This window comes from Sinohyriopsis cumingii, chromosome 15 (genome assembly GCF_028554795.1).
Source record: "Sinohyriopsis cumingii isolate HCF-2022 chromosome 15, ASM2855479v2, whole genome shotgun sequence".
Taxonomy (NCBI): domain Eukaryota; kingdom Metazoa; phylum Mollusca; class Bivalvia; order Unionida; family Unionidae; genus Sinohyriopsis; species Sinohyriopsis cumingii.
In genome coordinates, this window is record NC_142975.1 from 116093608 (window position 1) to 116116469 (window position 22862).

Consider the following 22862-nt stretch of genomic DNA (forward strand, 5'->3'; position numbering starts at 1 on the left):
GATATTGGTGAATATAGCTTGAATAAGTTATAACAGTTCTAGTTGGAACAATGAACATTGTTAAGAGAAAATCTAAGTGAGCTAAAATGTAAACCTTTCGGCAGTGTGTGATGCAGGATTGCTCAAGACTTTTCCATCTCATATGCTCACCATGAAAAATCCATTTGCACCAACTGATGATGACTTTTAGGTAACTGTCACAAAGGCATAATTGACGATATTCTAAGGTCTACAAAAGTTACTTGAGTCAAAATTTATAAACTCATACAGATGTGGCAAAAATGATTGACTAGTACCTTTGCTGCTGTTGCCTTGGTTGATTAGTTGGTTGATTCAGTGTGGTTTGATTTTGGGGTTTTTGATGATTTTTTTAACAATATATTAGGTGGAGGAAGAACCCCAAAAGACCACCAACCTGAATTGGTTGATCTGTGACACAAACTCACTCTGTGAGATGTTTAAGTGATGTAAAAGCAAGCACCTTAGTACACTTGGGCACATGGAGCCTCTGTTGAGGTGACGTTTATCTCCAACAGCTGAAGTCATTTAGACATGAGATCTCCGGGTTTCAGTAGATCAGTATGGCCTTTACACCATTTTCAGATGAAGGGAATCTATATATGGCAGCCAGTTTTACTGCTGAAGAAAATCCAAGTCCTTTTGAGACACCAAACACTACTTATGTAGAACCACTGACCTTCCACAAGTAACTGGCAACATTCTCATTTACACATTGGAGGCAAGTAATCACATGACAAGCATCTTGTACCACTGCCATGGAAGCCCCTCAGATCTGTATCACAAGACAAGCATCTTATACCACTCTGCCATGAAAGCCCCTCAGGCCATAGGTATAAGTCTCATATGAAAGACTAGAAGTGGGAGATAGAACCTGTGACAACTGGATTGAAAGTGCAGAATGTTACTGCTAGGCCATCAGTGATGATTATGATGCTGTTGACAATACAGTTAACTGCAATGACATTGATTTTATGAGTGCTCTGGGAAAAATGATTCCTTGACTTTCATCCATTTTTTAAATCTATGATATAAAAATGTTTGACTTGCTATATTTTTTTATAACTTTATATTAGTCTTGCAAAAAGGCATAAAAATAAGACATCGGTAACTGAAAAAGATGTTCTTACAAGAAATGATATAGTGTAAAAGTAGACAAATGATGCAACATCACTTCCACAGGCATCATTGTGTTTTTTTCTGACAAATCATATAAGTTTACCAAAACATTTACTGGAAAAAATAATAACAATGAATCATAGAATCTGACCACACATTTAAAGCAATACAAGATTTAACTATTATTCTAATCAAAAGCAGCATGCCTGAGAACAAAGAAAAATAGCAAGACATATTGATCACTTTAGGAAACACGGAGTTTAGTGAGGATACAGATTCATGATTTCTGTATTAGAATAGAAATATCTATTATAAAATCTGTATTCATGGATGTTAAATTAGTAGGTATTAAGGGACTGATCAATGACATCTACAAATAATAAGCCACCATGAAAATCTGTGATTTCACAGTATCAGAGACATACTTGGCTGACAGACAAACAAACAAAAGGACAAAAGACTGATTATAATGAATGAATACAATATAAAATATGCAGTAGATTATATGATGTATATGAATTCAGTAGATTACCTCCAGCCAGCTGTCATTTAAATCGCTTCTGTCCCTAACCCAATATTAAAATCGCTTCTACTGCCCACTAACCCACAGCCAGAAATTATGTTAAAAAATATACTTCTGTAGGGGGCAGTGTTTCTCGATTAAAACACATCTGACAGTGGATCATAATTTTTTTTAAATTGCTTCTGTCGTGGGTTGGTTGAATTTGAAAGTGCCTTCCCCTGGGGGGTATATGTTTTACTGGAACAGCCCTCAGCGTAAATATGAGCTAATGTAGCAACAGCCATAAAATACTGTCATGTAAATATGGCCTAACTGAACAACAACCTCAACTCTCAGCTTTGTATAATTTGGCTCCAAGAGTCACTGTGTAACTGGGCCTGTAAATTTTGTTGTTTTTGTTGGGTTTTTTTTATATTTTCCTCAGTTTTGTATGATTTAGCTCCAAGAACCACTGTGTAACTGGGGATGTGATTTTCTATATTTTTGTGTGTATTTTCTTTGAATGGCATGCAGATGTTGAAAAGAAATGGAACCTTCCTGATCGCTTTACTTTCAGCATGGGGGGTGAGCGAATTGCATGCCGTTTCAGTGGACCTGAACTTATGAACTGGGAAAAATTTGACCATCATCCATCCCATCTTTTTGCTCAACTGTGTATGGCGCTTATCACCAGCCTAATTCTGATGTGACTAACTCATGTTTGCTTAATCAGGATCATTGAACTCCTTGAGTCAGCCTTCAACTTTCTGGAAAGATAAGTTTTCAGTCAAAACAGTAATCATTATGTCTGGCAAATCTGTGGTGGTGACCTATCTCCTCAAACGACGTCACCAAATCACCTGACCTGTGTTCTGATTTGGTAGTGTCTTTGTTGGTGCAACAATTTCCATATCAATGTGCAAAGCAGACACATTACTGGCAGACTCAGTATCTTGGCTGACAGTTTATCCAGAGGAGGTCAGGTTCTTCACATGGAGTGGTCTCTCCATCATTTGGTCTTCACTCAGATCAACGCACATTGGTGGTGTCCAAGGAGAGATCACAAGTTACTCACCTTATCTTTCCAGTCCCAGATTCAGATGCTTGGGCCGTGAAATCACCGTCATTCAGTTGGGAGGGTTATTGTTGTTGTTGTTGTTGTGGGGTTTAACGCCATTTATCAGCACACGATAGGCTATGTATGACGGCCAGTATTAATGGTGGAGAAAGAACCCGGGAAGAACCACCGACCCACGAGAAGCTACTGGCAAGCTTTCTCACGTACCCACATTGGCCGAATCCTAGACTCGAACCCACGCAGACATAGGTGAGATTGCAGTGATCCATAACGGAGAGTGCTTTAGACCACTTGGCCACTTGGGGCTCCCTGGGAGGGTTGTGGGCATTTGCCCCACCCCCCACCCCCCGCCACCCACCATGGTCCTGATACCAAAAATAATCCAGAAGTTATGGGGTTAGAAATGCAAGATGATTCTGATAGCCCCTCTCAGATGGGACAGTGCCTGGGTTACTGATCTACTTGGTCAAGGAATAGATCTGCCAATGAAGATTCCAGCCAATCTGAATCTTCTCAAGCAACAACTGTTACATGTGTTCTAACACGGCCTGAACCCTCTTCTTCTACACACTTGGCTCTTAACAAGGCAGTCTTACAAGATAAACAATTTAAACCTTCATTTGTGGAATGACTCTCAAGAGGAAGAAGGCCCTTTATGATGGAAAGTGGCTTGTTTTCTGGGACTGGCACCAGACCAATAACACCAGCCCTCAGAGTACCTCAATCCCTCAACTGTCTGACTTTTTTCTCTAACTCTTTTAGGAGAAATAGTTGGGCCCCAATCACTATCAGAGGCTACTGCTGCATGATATTGGACATGATAAAGACCCATCAGATTTTTTAGCCAATTTTGATCTCATTCGACCAAAATCCCTCACTCTGTGAAAATGAAACGTATCCTGGGTTTTAACAGGGCTAAGTTCAAATCAGTTCAAGCCTCTAACTCACATATCACAAAAGTTACTATCACATGAGCCATGGTTCCTGATAGCTTTAGCTTTCGCATGCATGGTAAGCACGATGAATGCCCTTTCCGTTGACCTGAACTATTGAGATGAATGCTCTTTTCATTGACCTGAACTATCTTGAGTTCAGATTGGAAGGTTTGATGGTCCTTTGTAGCCAAATATAGGTTATCATTCATTGGTAACCCAAAAGTCATCATTCACTCGATCTCTTCTATAGGCAGGTCAAGAGCAGAAGCCATGTAAGATCCTGCTCACTCTTTCAAGCACTACTTCAAACACACAGACAAGTCATGGCATGCACAAAAACCTCTTCCTTCCAGTGAAAACTGGAAATCAGGAGATCACCTTTCAAGCCCTTGCTTCATGGCCAAAGTGGGTTATACACTTGGCATACTCTGACATGAAGATTACCACTAATAAGGTTTTGCGTCGTCTCTGTGAGTGTCATGTTCAAACATAATATTTCAGTCCAAGACATAATAGAAGCTGTTGGCTGGCATGCAGATTTAACCTTCTCGAATTCTTATCTCAGAGATTTAACATCGATGCAGCACACCTTGAATCTGGTAGGTCCATTGGCAGCAGCCCAGATGGCCACCAGACTCAACTAAACCAATCAACACAGCCTGGTAGTTCACTGGATTTGCCAGTGAAATTTTATAGGTCAGGAGATTTCAGTATTCATCTTAACTGTATGTAAAGGTCAAAGGTTAAGTGACCCTAGTCCATGTTGTTTACATAGTTAGGAGAATAGATTATTCCGCACATGAGTAAGCCAACCATCATTCCCTAAAACAATACCCAAGATAGAGGTCAGATGTTCAGCATTCTGTCCCATTACCTATTCTCCTAACTTAATGTGATTGGTTAACTTATTTGAAGGAGAAAGCAGAGTTTGAGTAAATTATGTTTCTCCAATAATACTTACCCAAACACATTACTTAAAAACCCTCCCAGCCACCCCACCATGCAAGCATCCTTGTTAGTTTATTGCTCAGGTAAAACCTAGTGACAGCTGGTGGTGGTAAGAGTAGGTCATGTACAAGAGATATTGCCCTTTGTCTATTCAAATAACAATAGACAGTTTTTGTCTTTTAGTTGGGCTGGATTCGTAAGGTAGCAGGTTAATATTCCTAAAGTAATGTGATTGGGTAAGTATTCTCATAGAAACTTAATTTACTTAAAAATCTGCTTTCTCTGAAAATACTTACTTGATCACCCAAAAAATCCTCCCAGCCTCCTGCCATGCAAGCATACTCATGGGCATGTCAATCAGCTTTTAAACTAGTAACACATTGGGGGGGTGGGGCAGCAAGGGAATGGAATGAGCCCTTTGTTCATTATAATACACAGGAAAGATTTATTTCCATATTTTTAATAGTGCTGGATCTAGAAGGTTGCACGCTATATCGCCAACATACGTGTGATCAGGTATGTATTCTCAGAGAATCAATGTACCAGAAAATGTGCTTTTGTGTTGCTTGCGATTCAAGATTTTATCAAAAAGGTTTTAGTTACCAGAAAATACTTACCTAGCTTGCTTCTAGATGCTTGTAAATAACTTCATTGAAATTTAGATTGACAATTAATATGTAATAGTCTTGGAAAATTCATTTTATATTTCATTTAAGAAAATGCAGGGGAAACAACTTTTTTGTGTTTTAATAAAGATTCCTATATTTCATTATTACTATATGGATTATTCTCAGCAATTATTACTTTGTGTCCTGCTTTATCTTTAAATACTACAGAATGGTTTGCTGATGAGACTTCCTGTCTACCCAAATAATGGCCAAAGAGTGCTGTGTGAGAAAACCAGTTTGTCAACTACATCCTGGAAGGATAGTATCATTTATGATATATTGTTTGTACAAGGTATGTATTAGTTAACAAAAATATTTTTGCCCACAGTGTTTGTGTTAAAGCTCAAAGTTTTGACTTTTTTATTTTACCTGTCACAAAAAATTCATCTGGTATACAACTGTGTTGCGTTCCTTTCCCAAATTCATTTGCTTTGTCAATGGATTAGGCTGTGCCTACTTCTCAGAGAGAGCCTTTATATGAACAGTAGATAGTAACAAGCTCATTGGATCTGGCCTGTTCATCATGAGAGACATGTTTTAAACAGTTCACTACTGCTAGAATACCCATTGAAGACAGGGTTTAAGCCTGTGTTTTCACTATAGTGTACACAAGGCTAAGGCCTCTTAAAAAGTCGATTAATATATTTTTGTATTTAAACAGATAGTTCTGTGAAAAAGAATTTCACCATACTGAAACATTCAACTCTTCCCGTGTCAAAGGTTTAATATGGCATCTGTTACAAAACATGACACTTGAAATGGCAAGTAATGATTAAAATATAAGTCAGTACAGAGTAGCAGAGGAAGTTTCAACAAGATTTATAAGTACATGTTTTTAGCTGAGCAATACACTAATGAGGATGCTTTTATGGTGATGTGGTTGGAAGGGGTTTTAAGTAATGTGGATGGGTAAGTATTATCAGAGAAACATAATTTACTTAAAACTTTGCTTTCAACTTCAAATATATTAACCAGTCACATTACGTTAGGAGAACATATATTGGGATGGAATATCAAATAAACTTTGAATATATTTGCTGCAATAATAACCTAGATGTGCAAATTAATATTATGGTGATGAATTGGATCCATTCCAAAAGATGTAAGTTAGCTTCCAAATACAGTGTGACCCCGCTGTAGCACACTCCATTATAACACAAATTTGAATATAACACGATCATGGTGTGGCTCCTGAAATGTTAAAAGTACCAAAAAACATAAAACATTTATTATCATTTTTGGGAAGAGATATGAATAATACAAGACGATTGTGGCATGGCTGCTGACATTTTATATGTATTTTTCTTGTATACAAAAAAATTGTGTGTGTACATGTAATTTGGATTTTTAACGTAGCTTTAACAATTTTTTAGTCGTATCTCTACAATGTCTGCAGTATGGCAGTTTATAGTGATGTCTAGCACTGGGGCATCATACCACAGAAATGTAGCATGATGTCCCACCCAGTCACATTATCCTGACACCAGGCTGACCAGTCCTAACACTAACCTCATAATGCTGAGCACCAAGCGAGGCAGCTTTTAGTACCATTTTTGTAAGTCTTTGGTATGACTCAGCTGGGGATCGAATCCACGACCTCCCGCATCCAAGGTGGACGCTCTAACAAAAGAAGAAAAAAAAATAGTTTGTTCTTCTTAAAAGTATGAAAAGTAATGTGTAGAAAGTTTATTCTGAGATCGCATAGGGCTTTGGCAATGTCACAAGCTGATTTTTTTTTTCCTTATTGAGGGCAAAAAAATACTATCTGCCAATTTTTTGTTTTGGCAACATTGTTGGCTGTTTGAACTTGTATATACACCCATCAGTTTGAAGTGGAGAAATTCAGAGGCCCCATGAGAGGAAGCTGCACACTTGATATAAAATGCACTGACATTTTTCTGTTGTTACCTAAACAAATTTTTTGTCCATATGGACAAACCATCTTAACAGTGCATTGTTATATCATAATCCACTTATGTTGACATCTAGCATGAGTATTGTATGTTGTGATATATCCGCTTTTTTGTTTTTGACATTTCTGGTAGCGGAGATCAGCCGGATGAGGCATTATCACATAATCTATCTTTCATCAAATTTTTGGTCACTTGCTAGTATTTAATGTATTTACATAGACTGACATTTGTATGTGGATGGTAAGTAAAATTCCTCTTCTTTTCACTCAGAATTAAATCCTTTAGAATACTCACATTTTCTGTAGTAATCCATCTCAGACCAGAACACCTGCATCTCTATTGTCTGTTGACCATTTGTTAAATTTCTGATGCATGCATGGAATGCAGCACCACAAATGTAAAAAATTTTTTTTACAAACCAACATCTTGTTGCTCTATTCAGTAGGCAGGTAGAAATAGTAACTATCATCGGCCATATGGTGGCCAATTCCTTTTCTTAAAATGTGCACCAGATAAAATAGTTTGCTGAAATTTCAAAGAAAACATTACCTTTGAAGCACCAGTTGTTATGAAAATCATGCAATACAATTATTTGATGTTGCCACCACAATAAGACATGCATTTGTTTGGTTCTCCAAAGCTATCCTTTAGCAATGACTTCAATAACAGCAAAGAACCTTTCTTCAAAGGAAGTCAGTACCAAACTTAAATAAAAGCAATGGAATCTGATGGATTTTTTTCATTTTCCAACTGGAACATGTTTACTGTGCCGTGAAAGTTTCCTTTTTGCAGGAAAAAAGTTTATACTTACAAACGCTACCAACAGCAGCTTCAAATGCAAACTAACTTTTACTGACTTGGGCATATAAAACAGCAAATGTGCTTCATCATTCATTACATGATTGTGCTGTTTTTCCACTGAATTGAGACCCATATGACCTGTAACAAAATTATTGAATATTTTAAATCTCTGTGTGTGTGCATATTGTCAGTGGAATTACTCGTGGATTCAATGTATGTAATGAGATTTGCCAGTGAGTACACAGTGTTGGTACTCTATTCATCCTATACATTAGTCATGTATATATAAACAGTATACAAATATGTCTACTAATCCAAGGTTCTCTAAATTAAGTAAAATATTATATATACCTTCTCTGTTTTCACTACAGGTGTATTTCTCATTTAATATGCATCTTTTTAAGATGGTAACTGTGCCAGTGAAACACGTATTTTACTGCCTGCATTTATTACCTACCCCCTACCCCTGCACATTGTTTTTGGTACATCTATCATTTTCTTCAGGTAACTGACCTGGTTACTTATAACACAGTTTGGTCTATAACATGGTCAGGTTCTGTGGCTCCCAACTACCATGTTATAGCAGGGTCACACTGTACCAGCATCAGTTACTTATTCTAGGTTATTATGTAGAACAAAATGTAGTCTAATCATACCATCTTTAAATTCTAACCACCTTTTACTGATCACTTTTCTCAAATCAGACCACTTTTTACATTGTCTGATCAGTGGTCTCAAATCAAACCATGCCCCAATCAAGACCACTTTTTACAGTCTGTTAATTTGTCTAAAATCAGATCACATCCCAGTTGAGATCACTTTTTTGCCATATGATCAGTCATATGAAATCAGTCCATAAATCTTGCTGACAGTACACACATCATGTTGTATAGATCTTACACCATACTGAGGCATACAAGAACTCGCTATAGCATTGAGTAATGTAAAGTCTTGGATTAAACAGATGTATGTATAATATTTAATGGCACAATACTGCTGCATGGCATCAGTTAAAAGTTAGGTTCTGAAACTTAGGCAGATAAACCTTTTCAAATATATGTCAACATGTACTACAGCTCTACGTGAAATTTTCCTTTCTGCAGGGAAAAAGTTTGCTTACAAACGCTGCCAACAGCAGCTTCAAATGCAAACTAACTTTTACTGACTTGGGGCATATAAAACAGCAAATGTGCTTCATCATTCATTACATGATTGTGCTGTTTTTCCACTGAATTCAGACCCATATGACCTGTGACAAAATTATTGAATATTTTAACGCTCTGTGTGTGTGTGTGTGTGCATATTGTCAGTGGAATTACTTGTGGATTCAATGTATGAGATTTGCCTAATAACTTATGGAGAATAACTCAGCAGTTTGAGTCAGTAATTGCTGATCATGTTATGTTTTGAACTGCAGTATTGGTTTTCATGTAAAAGTTTTAGCTATTGAAAGCAGAAAATTCACATTTATATATATAAATGGCCCCTTCATATGCTAATATTTTTATGGGAAAACTGGAGGGTCAACTTTTAGCATTGGTTAAACTTACACCATACCAGTGGGTATGCTCTATCGATGATATAGAAATGAAGTGGCAACATGGAAGAGAAAGTCATGATGATTTAATATCAAAGGCAAACAACTTCCATCCTTCAATAAAATTCATGGCAGAAGTCTCCAACTCAAACCACGTTTTCCAGCACACCACAACCAGACTGGTAGAAAATAAACTCCATACAGACATCTACTTAAAACCAAGAGACAAACACCAGTGTCTCCTCTCAACCAGCTGTCATCCAAAACACTGCATTAGGAACATCCCATATAGCCAGGCACTGAGGATATGCAGGATTTGCTCAGACAATGAAACTTTCATTAAAAAAGTTCTGAAGAACTATGTAAAATTTAATTTACTGAGGCTACCACAAAGACCTGATTGTGGAGGCATCCCAAAGGGCTAAGCAAACAAACTGTGATGAGCTACTAAAATATGGAAAGAAGGAAAAGGCTGATAGGATACCATTTATCCTAACTTACCATCCAGATAACCCCAAAGTAGGTAAAATCATCAGGAAACTCTAGCCCATTGTGGAATTGTTGGACGCACTAAAGTTAATTCACCCGAACAAATCTATAGTAGCCTACCCGAGACCCAAAAAACCTCAAGGACATCCTAGTCAGGGCGAAGTTAATGCCAATCACTAATCAAGACCACCCTAGTCAATCTGGCCCCAGTGGCAGTAAAAGGTGCAAAACCTGTCAACGTATGATAGAGACCAGAACATTTTCTAGCACAGTGATTAGAGAAAAGCTAATCATACATAGTCCAAACGTGCAAACCAGAGAATGTAATGTATCTCATCACATGTAAGATCTGTAGCCTTCAGTATATCTGAGAAACTGAAAAGCTACACAAAAGGATCAACCTTCATAGATCTGATTGGATGACAAAGAAACTGTACAGAAGCCCGGTCACTGAACCCTTCTCCTCCCCATGCCACACGTTCAATGATATAACACTTATTGCAATTACTCACAACCCCAACTGGAGTTCCCAAACCAGGAAAGAAAAGGAATTTTACTGGTTGTATAAATATTTTATTAAAAGGAAACTCAGCAAGCCTCAGTTCCTTTTAATGAAAAATGTATACATCTCATGGTATATCATTGATACAGCATACATACTATACATATATTGTATATATACAAATTTACATTCATGTATTTGTTCCTGCATTTCACAGTGGTACCATGTTATATCTGCAATAGTGTTATAATGAAGCATGTCATGAGTCACAAAATCACTCAAATATTGGGTCAAATTTGTGTAAATATAAACTGCATTCCCTCAAAAGTCTAGGTTTAACTGGTGGTTCACATAAATAAACTTCTGTCATGGTTTGGAAGTCAATACTCTTAAAATAGAATATAAATTCTTGTTTATGTTCACAATTGTAGGGAAATAATTTAGTATGGCCTATAATATTTGACTTATTGAATACATTTCAAATTTTGTGAACACTTATGCAAGATCTCATACTTCTATCAATATTGTAGAGCCAGAAGAGGAGTATCAAGACCAGTATGAATTTCTATATTTCCTCATTACTTCCCCTGATGGAGACCCTTCAGAAGTCTCAGCCATGGCCCATTTGCTGAGATCCCCATATGAGATCAATGGCAGAATAATGGACCAGTTATATATGTGCTCACTGCTTGGAAGACCAGAGGATGAACTGAATATGGAATATGATTTAGAAAGCCTTCCATTACTGACTTCTGATATTGTTGTCAACATTCAAAGAGATATCTCCATTATTCAGTATAAATTACTCCAGAAATGGGCAGGTACTTTTGTTTCATTTATTTGCTGTCAGTGATAGTGATATAAAAGTATATCTCAGGTTTTGATTTTAACAGTTTTCTTGTAACAAATTATATGTATAAATACAGAAAAGTTGCAGTTAACATGTTTCATTGAACCTCAGTACCTCAATCAGGAGTTCTTTTTGAGAACACAAAGAGAAATTACTGTCAGAAATTATTTAAATTCTGCATTGGATTCCCTTTTATTTTTAAGTGGTGCATGAATACCATTGTCTAATGTGAGAAACAGCAGCATGGAAAAAGAAAAACTTAAGTTACTATACTCGTTAACTTGTTTGTTGTCTTAGAAAGTCATGTTGCTTGTAAAAATAGATTACAGATTTTGTTTATATGACATTTTACTGGTGGAAAAATTTATAATTCATAATTTAAAATCTACTTCTCACATAGCAAGAAAGACTCGAAATGTCAAAATGCTCTCTGGATTTACAAATTAATATACTACCAAATTCCCTTTTGTATTATTATGGTAATTGATGATATGATTTAAAACATTTCTTATTATATTATGGTAATTTATATGATTTTTTAATTTCTTATGATATTATGGTAATTGATATGATCTTTCAATTTTTTATGATATTATGGTAATTGATATGATCTATCAATTTCTTATTATTGTAATTGATATGATCTATCAATTTCTTATGATATTGTGGTAATTGATATGATCTATCAATTTCTTATGATATTATGGTAATTGATATGATCTATCAATTTCTTATGATATTATGGTAATTGATATAATCTATCAATTTCTTATGATATTATGGCAGTTGATATGATCTTTAAATTTCTTATGATATTATGGTAATTGATATAATCTATCAATTTCTTATGATATTATGGTAATTGATATGATCTATCAATTTCTTATGATATTATGGTAATTGATATGATCTTTAAATTTCTTATGATATTATGGTAATTGATATAATCTATCAATTTCTTATGATATTATGGCAGTTGATATGATCTTTCAATTTCTTATGATATTATGGTAATTGATAATGATCTATCAATTTCTTATGATATGGTAATTGATATGATCTATCAATTTCTTACGATATTATGGTAATTGATATGATCTATCAATTTCTTATGATATTATGGTAATTGATATGATCTATCAATTTCTTATGATATTATGGTAATTGATATGATCTATCAATCTCTTATGATATTATGGTAATTGATATGATCTATCAATTTCTTATGATATTATGGTAATTGATATGATCTGTCAATTTCTTATGATATTATGGCAGTTGATATGATCTATCAATTTCTTATGATATTATGGTAATTGATATGATCTTTAAATTTCTTATGATATTATGGTAATTGATATAATCTATCAATTTCTTATGATATTATGGCAGTTGATATGATCTTTCAATTTCTTATGATATTATGGTAATTGATAATGATCTATAAATTTCTTATGATATGGTAATTGATATGATCTATCAATTTCTTACGATATTATGGTAATTGATATAATCTATCAATTTCTTATGATATTATGGCAGTTGATATGATCTTTAAATTTCTTATGATATTATGGTAATTGATATAATCTATCAATTTCTTATGATATTATGGTAATTGATATGATCTATCAATTTCTTATGATATTATGGTAATTGATATGATCTTTAAATTTCTTATGATATTATGGTAATTGATATAATCTATCAATTTCTTATGATATTATGGCAGTTGATATGATCTTTCAATTTCTTATGATATTATGGTAATTGATAATGATCTATCAATTTCTTATGATATGGTAATTGATATGATCTATCAATTTCTTACGATATTATGGTAATTGATATGATCTATCAATTTCTTATGATATTATGGTAATTGATATGATCTATCAATTTCTTATGATATTATGGTAATTGATATGATCTATCAATCTCTTATGATATTATGGTAATTGATATGATCTATCAATTTCTTATGATATTATGGTAATTGATATGATCTGTCAATTTCTTATGATATTATGGCAGTTGATATGATCTATCAATTTCTTATGATATTATGGTAATTGATATGATCTTTAAATTTCTTATGATATTATGGTAATTGATATAATCTATCAATTTCTTATGATATTATGGCAGTTGATATGATCTTTCAATTTCTTATGATATTATGGTAATTGATAATGATCTATAAATTTCTTATGATATGGTAATTGATATGATCTATCAATTTCTTACGATATTATGGTAATTGATATGATCTATCAATTTCTTATGATATTATGGTAATTGATATGATCTATCAATTTCTTATGATATTATGGTAATTGATATGATCTATCAATCTCTTATGGTATTATGGTAATTCATTTAATGTTTCATGCCCTTTAATTTGTTTTACGCAGTTGATCCATACCAGTCATCATTAGTTTTGGTACATTTTTTTTTATACATTCAAGTTTGTTTTCTAACTGAACATTTAATTTTTCATACGAATGAAGTCTAAAATTTAAGGATCACTGTGTGTGAAAATTAAAGTATACATTTGAATTTTGTAAAAAAAACAGCAGAAATTAAGCATCTCTTTCTATACATCACTGTTTTATTGCCTTACAGTTGTGTGCATATTCACTTTAAGATTTTTACTCTAATTCAAGTGTGAAAATGGTACTAGCTGTTTTCATTTTAGTGCACATTAAACTAATATTAACAGTACAAATTTGGCCCAAAACTCATCCAATATTGATTGTTCTCATTATATTAAATTAATACCAGCATCCTTCATAGAGATTCGCCATGTATAATCACTTATAAGTGTGAAAAGAATGAAAGTTTGGCTATTATCATCGAAATACATTGTAATATCTGTCTAAATTGGCACCTCTCCCCACCCAGTATTTCAGATTCTTGTCCATTATGGCTGGAGAATTTAATCCAGTGAGCATTATGATGGACTTGACAGTAGGTATTCTGAGGAACTTCTGTATCCAGACTAAAATACATATTTTAGAGTTGTTTATGTACTGGCTTATAAGTCTAGTCTAACCGCAGACCTCACAGACCTAGATCTGCCATCACATAATTTGCTATCAGATCTGGGTCCTTGCAGTTTGCTAGGAGTAATCAGTAGAACAAAACAACATAGCCCATGATATACTGGCACATTATGCAGTGGCAGATTAGAGTCTAAGTTATCTGCATTTGGATTCAACTTGTATGTGAATATATATGGTTTGTTTTGATGAAGTAATGACAGATATTTTACATCACTTTTTATGTCTTGTGGTTTGCCAATCTTTGTGAATACTCACCTTTCATTATTATTCAGTGCTGTGATGTGATGATTATGTACAGAGGAGCTTTGTGTTATAGGAATCAAAGCCCCATACAATTGAAAACAAGGAGGGAAACAGTCAGGTCCTAATGGACTATCCTGAATTGTCTGTTTGAGTGGTGAATTTTGAGTATAAATGTGTTAGCTTGTGTGAATTTATATTGACAACATTTCACATCTGTAGTCACAAGATTCTTACTTTAAATACAATACATGTCCTAAGAATAATGATCTTTACAGACAGCCCACATTCTATCTCACCCTTTTTCCTAGGTCTAATTCTTAAGACACTGTTAACTTAACATATTTATTTTTAACTAATTGGACATGGTCTCCTTGGTATATATTTTTAGTGTTTCATTTGACTTTTTTCTATGTTAATATGTATGGTTCAGTGTAATGCCAGGCATTAGTAATGTAATTTGCTAACCAGTGACACCTTTGTACTCACTAACGTAAGTGTCAGATCTCTGAATTCAAAGTAACTGCTATTTTTGGCATAACTGAAGATTAGACCACATGTCATCTAATGTACATGTACTTATTGATACTTTGATGGCATTGTAGACATCATTTCACTTACACAGGCAGCTGAGTGGTCTAAAGCATTCACCTTTACTGATCACTGCCATCTCACCTCTGTCTGCATGGGTTTGAGTCTTGGGCTCAACCATTGTGTGTATATGAGAAAACTTGCCAGTAGCTTCCCATGGGCCAGTGGTTCTTACTGGGGGTTTTCTGGGTTCTTCCTCCACCAGTTATGTTGGCCGCCATGCAGTGTTTCCCTTTACGCACATTTGTGCATCAGAGACGCATGCTACAGAAAATTGACGCACACATTTTGTTTCTGTGCATTTTTTTGATGCAAAGGATTTTCATAATGTGATCAGGATTTATTTACTACCCAATGCATTGGACGAGGGATGGCATCGTATAAACTTCGAGCATAGGCATTGACTGGTTCCCCGCTTTGTTCCTTGCCTTGCGCTCCTCTATTTGTATAGCAGAGTGCAACGCAGGGAACATTCGAAACAATAAACCAGACTAGCATAGGCAATATTATGACGGAGTAGCTTCCCCTAATATCGCGAGCTCTCACGCGATTTCCATCAAGCTCAGATGTTTAATCTCAATGCTTGTCGCACTAGAAAGTGATCTCCAGATTAAAATGACGTGCACTAAAAATCATTAGCAAAGAAAGTGAAAGAAGCAGAACACAAAAGAGTAACTGTGGATCTAACTTTAATGAAAAATGGAGAAAATAATACCCCTGACTGGAATACGGTATTCATACATTAGGATTACCGGTGTGTGTGACTTATGATCGCATGATTGCAAAGACTGCAAAAGTGAATAATCCTTTCATGACAGGGTTTTAGAATTGTAATAAATCTGCCCTCGTTCGCCACAAGATATCTGGAGAACACATTATAACCCAAGACATTCTTTCACAACATAGAAATCAGTAAACTTGCATAGACAAATGCGTTATTTGGATTACAAAGTAAGCGGGTCATTGCAGATTTTGTTGATTTTTAACTTTGCTGCAATAAAAGATAGATCTTAAAGTTCAAGTGTAACTTACTAGAAAGAAGATGAATCATTATCCTCCTTGATATTTGGATAAATACGTTCTAGGATGAAGTACAATGAAACGGATGATAGTACACATTTTATGAAAGGCAGTAATTTGACTGCCATTTGTTTAAAAGATTTATTTGGTTTTTTGTATTGGCTTGTATGTACGGTGTTGGGCTATAATATTGCTTCATAATGATTATAAGGAGACTGTTAAAAATATGACTTTAAAACAAAAATGAACTTATAAAATTATTATTTGAATGGACAGTGCATTTGTTTGTTAATTGTGCATGTTGGTTTATTTGTATGTTTAGAGAGAGAGAGAGAGAGAGAGTATATTGTACAAGTTGAAATATTCTATTTCAAGCTGAAAAAGTACAAGTCATATAAAAATTTGTCTGTACATTTTTGACCCCCACATTTTTTATTTGACCCCCAGTTCTGACACCTAGGGGTTTTTTTACCCTCAATTTTACACCCCTGGAGGATACACTGCCGCCATGTATCTTGCACTGAGAATGGCATTAAAGCTCAAAACAACAATAACAACAATCACTTGCACAGAAAACAATACAACAGGGCAAGCAAATTTAGGATTTAAACTAAATGGAGTATAAATGTATATAAATATTGTGAATATTTAAATATTGAAGGAGTACAGTGTGGTTTTTTATCATTTCTCCGTGAAATACAGATTACATTAGGATAACTAAGTGATACATATCAATCTAGCCCTTCCAGAGAGATGAAAACATCTTTCTGCCTATATATGATACAGATAAAAGGAAGCATCTCCAACAGGTTAACTCCTGTTTTCTACATGTTGGGTAGCTACCATTATACCCGGATGTACCAGTTTTCAATTTCAATGTCATGCTGTGAAGGTGCCCTCCATAGAATCCATTTTATGATGTACTTAATCATTCTTTTATTTTCAGTGATAAAATAAGTCCAAATGTTGTATATGAAGCATATAACATTTTTGAAAATTCTGCTGTATTTAATAACATTTTTGAAATTATGCCATTCATTATTGTAACGTGATATCGATCAGTAAAAGATCTTATCAACTATTGCACTTCTATTTTGTTTGAATAATGTGGCTTACATTTATTTCAATTTATATGCAGTTGTATGCACTCGTTTGTTCGTCTTCTTCACGACAGAGATGACAACCAAGTGCAAGAAGTGTAAATGATTTAATGTTGTTTAGGATGGACGTGAGACTTGTTTACAAATACAATTGCTCACTGGCACACACATTATGTAAAAATGAACATGATCAGCATACACCCTATGTCCATATCATTGATTAGTCTCATGGTGGATGTTGAGATCTCTCTCAATCCCCAAGCATATGCAGAAATAGTACCAAAACATGCTATATGATGAATACAGTAGAATCATTAATGAGTCTCATGGGTGATGTTAAGATGCCCTCTCCACCCCACCCCTTAATATGGAGAAACAGTACCAGAGTATAGTGTGTCTGTGAATACAATACAGTGTTCAAGAGATTCCAATCAAGCCTTGAAATTGCATTTGATCAATATGACACAAAAGGCTTTGTTGTCCGATGTTGCATTCTGATGATACATCATTATCATTTCCATATGGAAGTCTGTATCATTGGACTCAGGATGTACAGGAAGAAGACAATGCCAACATTGATGGGGGAGATGTAATGACAGGATGTGCCAGTCTGACAAATGGATTGGACATAATTTGGTTCATTGCAGCGATAGAGGAATTCTACAACATTTTGTCTGCATCAGAATGTGCTCATTCATCTTACTAATTCTGCCTACAAAGTCAGTGCCTTGGTGGATGTAGTTGATGATGATGACAGTTATTTATTCAGAATCCTGCCATCTCTTGGAGCATTCCCTCTGTGAAAACCCACACAGCGCCGGAAGTGTCCCAGTGAGAAATCTTTTGAAAGGGCTTCAGTGTAGAATTGAGTACATCGTTTACCTTTCCAGTTAATCCATAATGCCGGATATTTAATGTGCACTTTGTTTGCATACTACATGTATCCTGAGCTCGTGTTTATAAAGGATTATGTCAGGGTCAGTGGTGTTGATCTGGGTTTTTTTTGTGTTGCAATCGTTCATAGCAGTTCGAAATGTATATTTTGCCAGGACATTGTGGTCGCTGGTCACATTCAGCAGGTGGTCGCGCATAACAGTGCGTTTAAATAATAAAATCAATCTGTGCATTATGATTTGGTCGGAAATGACAGGTGGTCGCTCATAGCAGAGGTCGCTCATAACAGTTTTACTGTATAACAAATATATTAGAGAAACAAGATGTTGTTTAGGTGAAGAAGTGTCTACAGCTCAACACACTTAGTGCAGAGATGAACCTGTTACAATGTTTCTTGGGTTGGGAACTTACTGCTGGACTTGAGATGGCCAGTGGCATGTGGACAGTGAAAAAAGAAATGAAAGTTATTCTCAGTGCCTTCCTCACTTGGGTCAGACATATCCATGGAAACATGGTCATGATAATGTTGGTCAATAAGGTTGTAGTTACATACCTTTTCAAGATTGGAACAATCACCAGATCATTGCCTCATGGTAGGGGAATACATTCATGGGTACTTCCACTATCAGGTAATATTCAAGTCCAACACAATCTTTATCATTTTCTTTTCAGATTTATTATCAAGAGAGGACAACAGCTTCATACAGATTTGTCCCTCCAAAAAATATTCCATTGAGTCTTTGCCCTTTAGAGCCATCTGATGCTTTGCACTCCTTTTTCATTGTTCTCTGACCTCAGAAGCCCATGCTTCTGCAATCCGAAAAATAGATGCTCTGTTAATCATCTGGGAGATTATGTTGGTTTACACCTTAAATCCATAAATTTTAATTATGAAAATAATTAAGAAATGAAAGGCACATACTGCCATTGCTCTGATTGCCCCACTTTGATGAAACATCCTGGATCAATGATCTGCTTGATTTAGTGACAGACCTACCCAGATGTACTTCCACTCCACTCAAGCATCTACTCCATCCATTGAAGATAAACTCCTCCTTCACTCCTAGCTTCATTAAGGGATGTTGTGATTGAAAAAGAGTTGTAGCTGCAGTCATGGAGAGAATTGCAGCAGCTGAAGCTCCTCCACTTTGAGGACATACAACAGAAAATCTTGTATTGTCAATGACAGGCGTCACATCATTGATGTCACACCACAATGAGCATCCATTTCTCAGACAGCAAACCTGTTTCTTTTTCTCTTTGGAGACAAGTAGTTAGCCCCTAGGTGATACTGTTCCATGATTTCAGATACATTCAGACTTTATGGAAAAGACGATGTTGACCACAACAAGATAATCTCCAACTTGCTGTCCAGTATGAACATATCCAGAAGACACTCACTCAACATTATTCACAAACGGAATCTTTCCCGGGTTTTGACTGATGTAAGTTTGAACCACCACTTTCCTCCTGATTGCAGCAGCTGTCATCCATGACTTTCACTTTATGATCAAAACTTACTTTTCTTACTTTTCTATGGAGAGTGAGTGAGTTATCTTTGGTATCTAGATTTGAACTGCATGCAGTTCTGACAGTTCACTTGTTCTAATTATACTAGCTGGTTTCCTTTTTAAGAACAGGTTGCCATCGCTAGCCATCCAACAATTACATTCCCTTAGTTTATTAATTAATTTGATTAAAGAGGCTTGCACACAGGTGTGCATGTGCTTCTAACCCCATTCTCTGTTCAGTCTGTCAAGACAAGCAAAGCTGCAGGACCCCATATGTACCCACAGATGTTACTTGAGATGTACAGACAATATCCATATCAATATTGGCTTATTGGTAGTGGCACTCACTCTCCATTCATGAAAGCACAACCTTAGACCCAGACATGAGTTTGCCACTTTTACTTGATTAACCTGGGAACTTTTGATGGAGAGACAATCTAGGATCTCCTGCACAAGTGTATAAACAAACTTTTTCTTGTTGTGCTAAACTAACAGTAGGAGAAGCTCATCGATTTAGTAGAGAAATCATGCTCCTACTGGGTGACAGAGATAGAGATAGGATGCTCAGCATCTCCTCCTACCTGTTCTTCTATTGCGATCAGGTAATGTATTGGATGGAGAAAGCAAATTTGTTTGCAAATTATGTTTCTCTGCTGATGCATACCTGATCACATTACAATTACAAGTAATCCCATTCACCCATCCACACAATGCAAGTATCCTTTAAGGTTTTTTTAAAAGTGAAAACTGGTACATCTGAGTATGATAACCTCCCAGGAGGTATACAGGGGAGTTAACCTGTAATAGTTGCTTCCCTTTGTCTATATAACCTTTAGAAAGAAAGACATTTATCATCTTTCCAGGAGGGTGGGATTTGGAGGTAACATAGATAGTTATCCTAACAGAAAAACATAATGTACTTAAAATTTGCTTTTTATCAACAAAATGAATACAATCCACTGGAGTGTGGATCCCATCCACAAATTTTACATATTTTGATAGAATCAATGTGCATTTGCTATTAATATTGAATAGTTATTTAACTTTTGTTTTAAAAATATTAGTGACCATTAGTCATAAAATCTGTGTGTGTCATTACCTGCTGGAACAAAGGCATGGGTCATAGCTTATAACCATATATACTTCCTCTCAATAGCCATTATGATTTTCACAGGAGGAAAATGTCAAAGCACACAACTAGCTGCTGAGCGCTTTGCCCTATTCTCCTGTGGATGAGTCCCTAATTATAATGAAATATTTCCAACTCCACCCAAACAGTGTTTGTGTGTGTGTGTGTGTGTGTGTGTGTATCTATATATATACACAATTTCTCTCTATGTCTCTAAATTAATTAAAATTAACTTGTGCAGTCAACATTGGATCCTGGGAATCTCCTTACTACATGGAGTCCAGCATCAACAGTCCATCCAGTATTAACCCTAGGATTTTTTAGGAACTTGTTCCTGAGTCATAATTGATCCATTGCTAGAAAAGAAATAACAATACCTACTTATTAACTTATTATGTTGCGTAAAATCAGTGTCTGATGTCGACACTTACCCCTTGTGAATTAGTGGTGATTCTTAATTTATACTGAAAATTTGATGAAAAATGGTTTAATGATATTGAAGTTATGACTGTTTGAATTTGTGTATGTTATGTAGATAAAGTTGATTAGGTGATGGACATTAGGCCTGAAAGTCCAGCAACCATTCAGGGCACATTTATATTGCATAATGCCAGTCATCTTAGCTAGTAATTTTATTAGTCTGTGGTCAGTGGGTATCAGCACCTGTTAGAGTTTGACATATGGTCACATATTGGTTTAAAAACTCTTCTTAGCCCAACCCTAAAAGTGTGTGTATGTGTGTGTCTATATATATATGTGCATGCCTTCCATGATACCCTTTTTCTTGACATCAAAACCAAGTAATATTTCTCCATAGATGGTTGAGGTGGTATATGTATGAAACATAAAGGATATTTGAAATTTAATTTATACTAGATTTCTTTTCTTTTTCAAGCTGAGAGAAAAAAGAAGGAGCAAGATACTACCACATCAGAAGAAAATTTGCAGGATTTTCTTTCTAGAGTGCGACAGAAATTTCTGCAGGAATTATCAGCAAAGTTGCCTAAATACTCCAGCAGACAAACAGACAGAAGTTTTAATACACGTGTTCCATCTGGTAATTTTTGAACGTATATACTCAGTTTTATTTCTTTAATAATCTTATAGGGGGTTTCACGGTTAGTATCTTCCCTTGAAAACACCAGAGGGCATCTTGGTGCAAATCACTTCTGGATAGTTCAATCAATTAAGATGGCATATGAAGATCAAGAAAATGTGACAGACCGCTCACATTCTGCAAGCAGGATCGATATTTCACGATCTTAAAAAGAAATTCTATCAATATTTGATCAATTGTTTTTACATCTTTTTCTCCCCACTAACTTGCGCTGCTTCCAGATTTCAAATAAATATTCTCTGCCCACTTCAGAACTTCATCATATTTCCATTACTACCTTATGCTCTAGTTTGTATTATTTAATTGTGTGAATGTGTATCATTGAATAAAAAGTTCTTACAATTTATCTCGCTTGAAGAATAATGAAAATATGTTTATTTTTTAGAGCTTCATTCGTAGCAGTTAATGGAGGTTGAACGACAACGGGAAAAAAATTCTTACTTCTTAAGGTTCTCTTATTATTGATTTAGACTGTTGCTTTTCTATTAATGTTCATTATATTTTTCAAAATGCACAAATGTCAACCACACTTGAAAAGACAGACGCATGTACAAGTCTTCTTGATGATTATTTTAATGTTATTTCCTTGAACGGTTGGAAATTTTAGAGTATACAGTTTGGAGAAATATCGATGTTAGACACACTATGCATGTGTAGGACATGTGTGGCTCTCACCTATCTGCCTGTCTGTCTGTATGTCTGTATGTCTCATTTCATCTGGTGCATGGGTCTGTATGTCTGTATGTCTCATTTCATCTGGTGCATGGGTATGTAAATCCTTGAATGTATGTTTGCATATGTATATTACATAAACATAATTCTGGTTAAAAACGAG

At 35.3% G+C, this 22862-nt stretch overlaps 1 protein-coding gene across 2 annotated transcripts in view; it reads left to right on the plus strand.

The window, feature by feature from the left end:
* The window catches only part of LOC149782540 (mdm2-binding protein-like), a 119604-nt gene that overhangs the window by 40115 nt on the left and 56627 nt on the right, over window positions 1-22862 (plus strand). For both annotated transcript variants that reach the window (XM_089933971.1, XM_089933970.1), the window contains exons 10-12: window positions 5437-5560; window positions 11041-11331; window positions 21806-21967. In XM_089933971.1, coding sequence (XP_089790097.1) covers window positions 5437-5560; window positions 11041-11331; window positions 21806-21967 — 577 coding nt within the window. The remainder of the gene's footprint in view (window positions 1-5436; window positions 5561-11040; window positions 11332-21805; window positions 21968-22862) is intronic.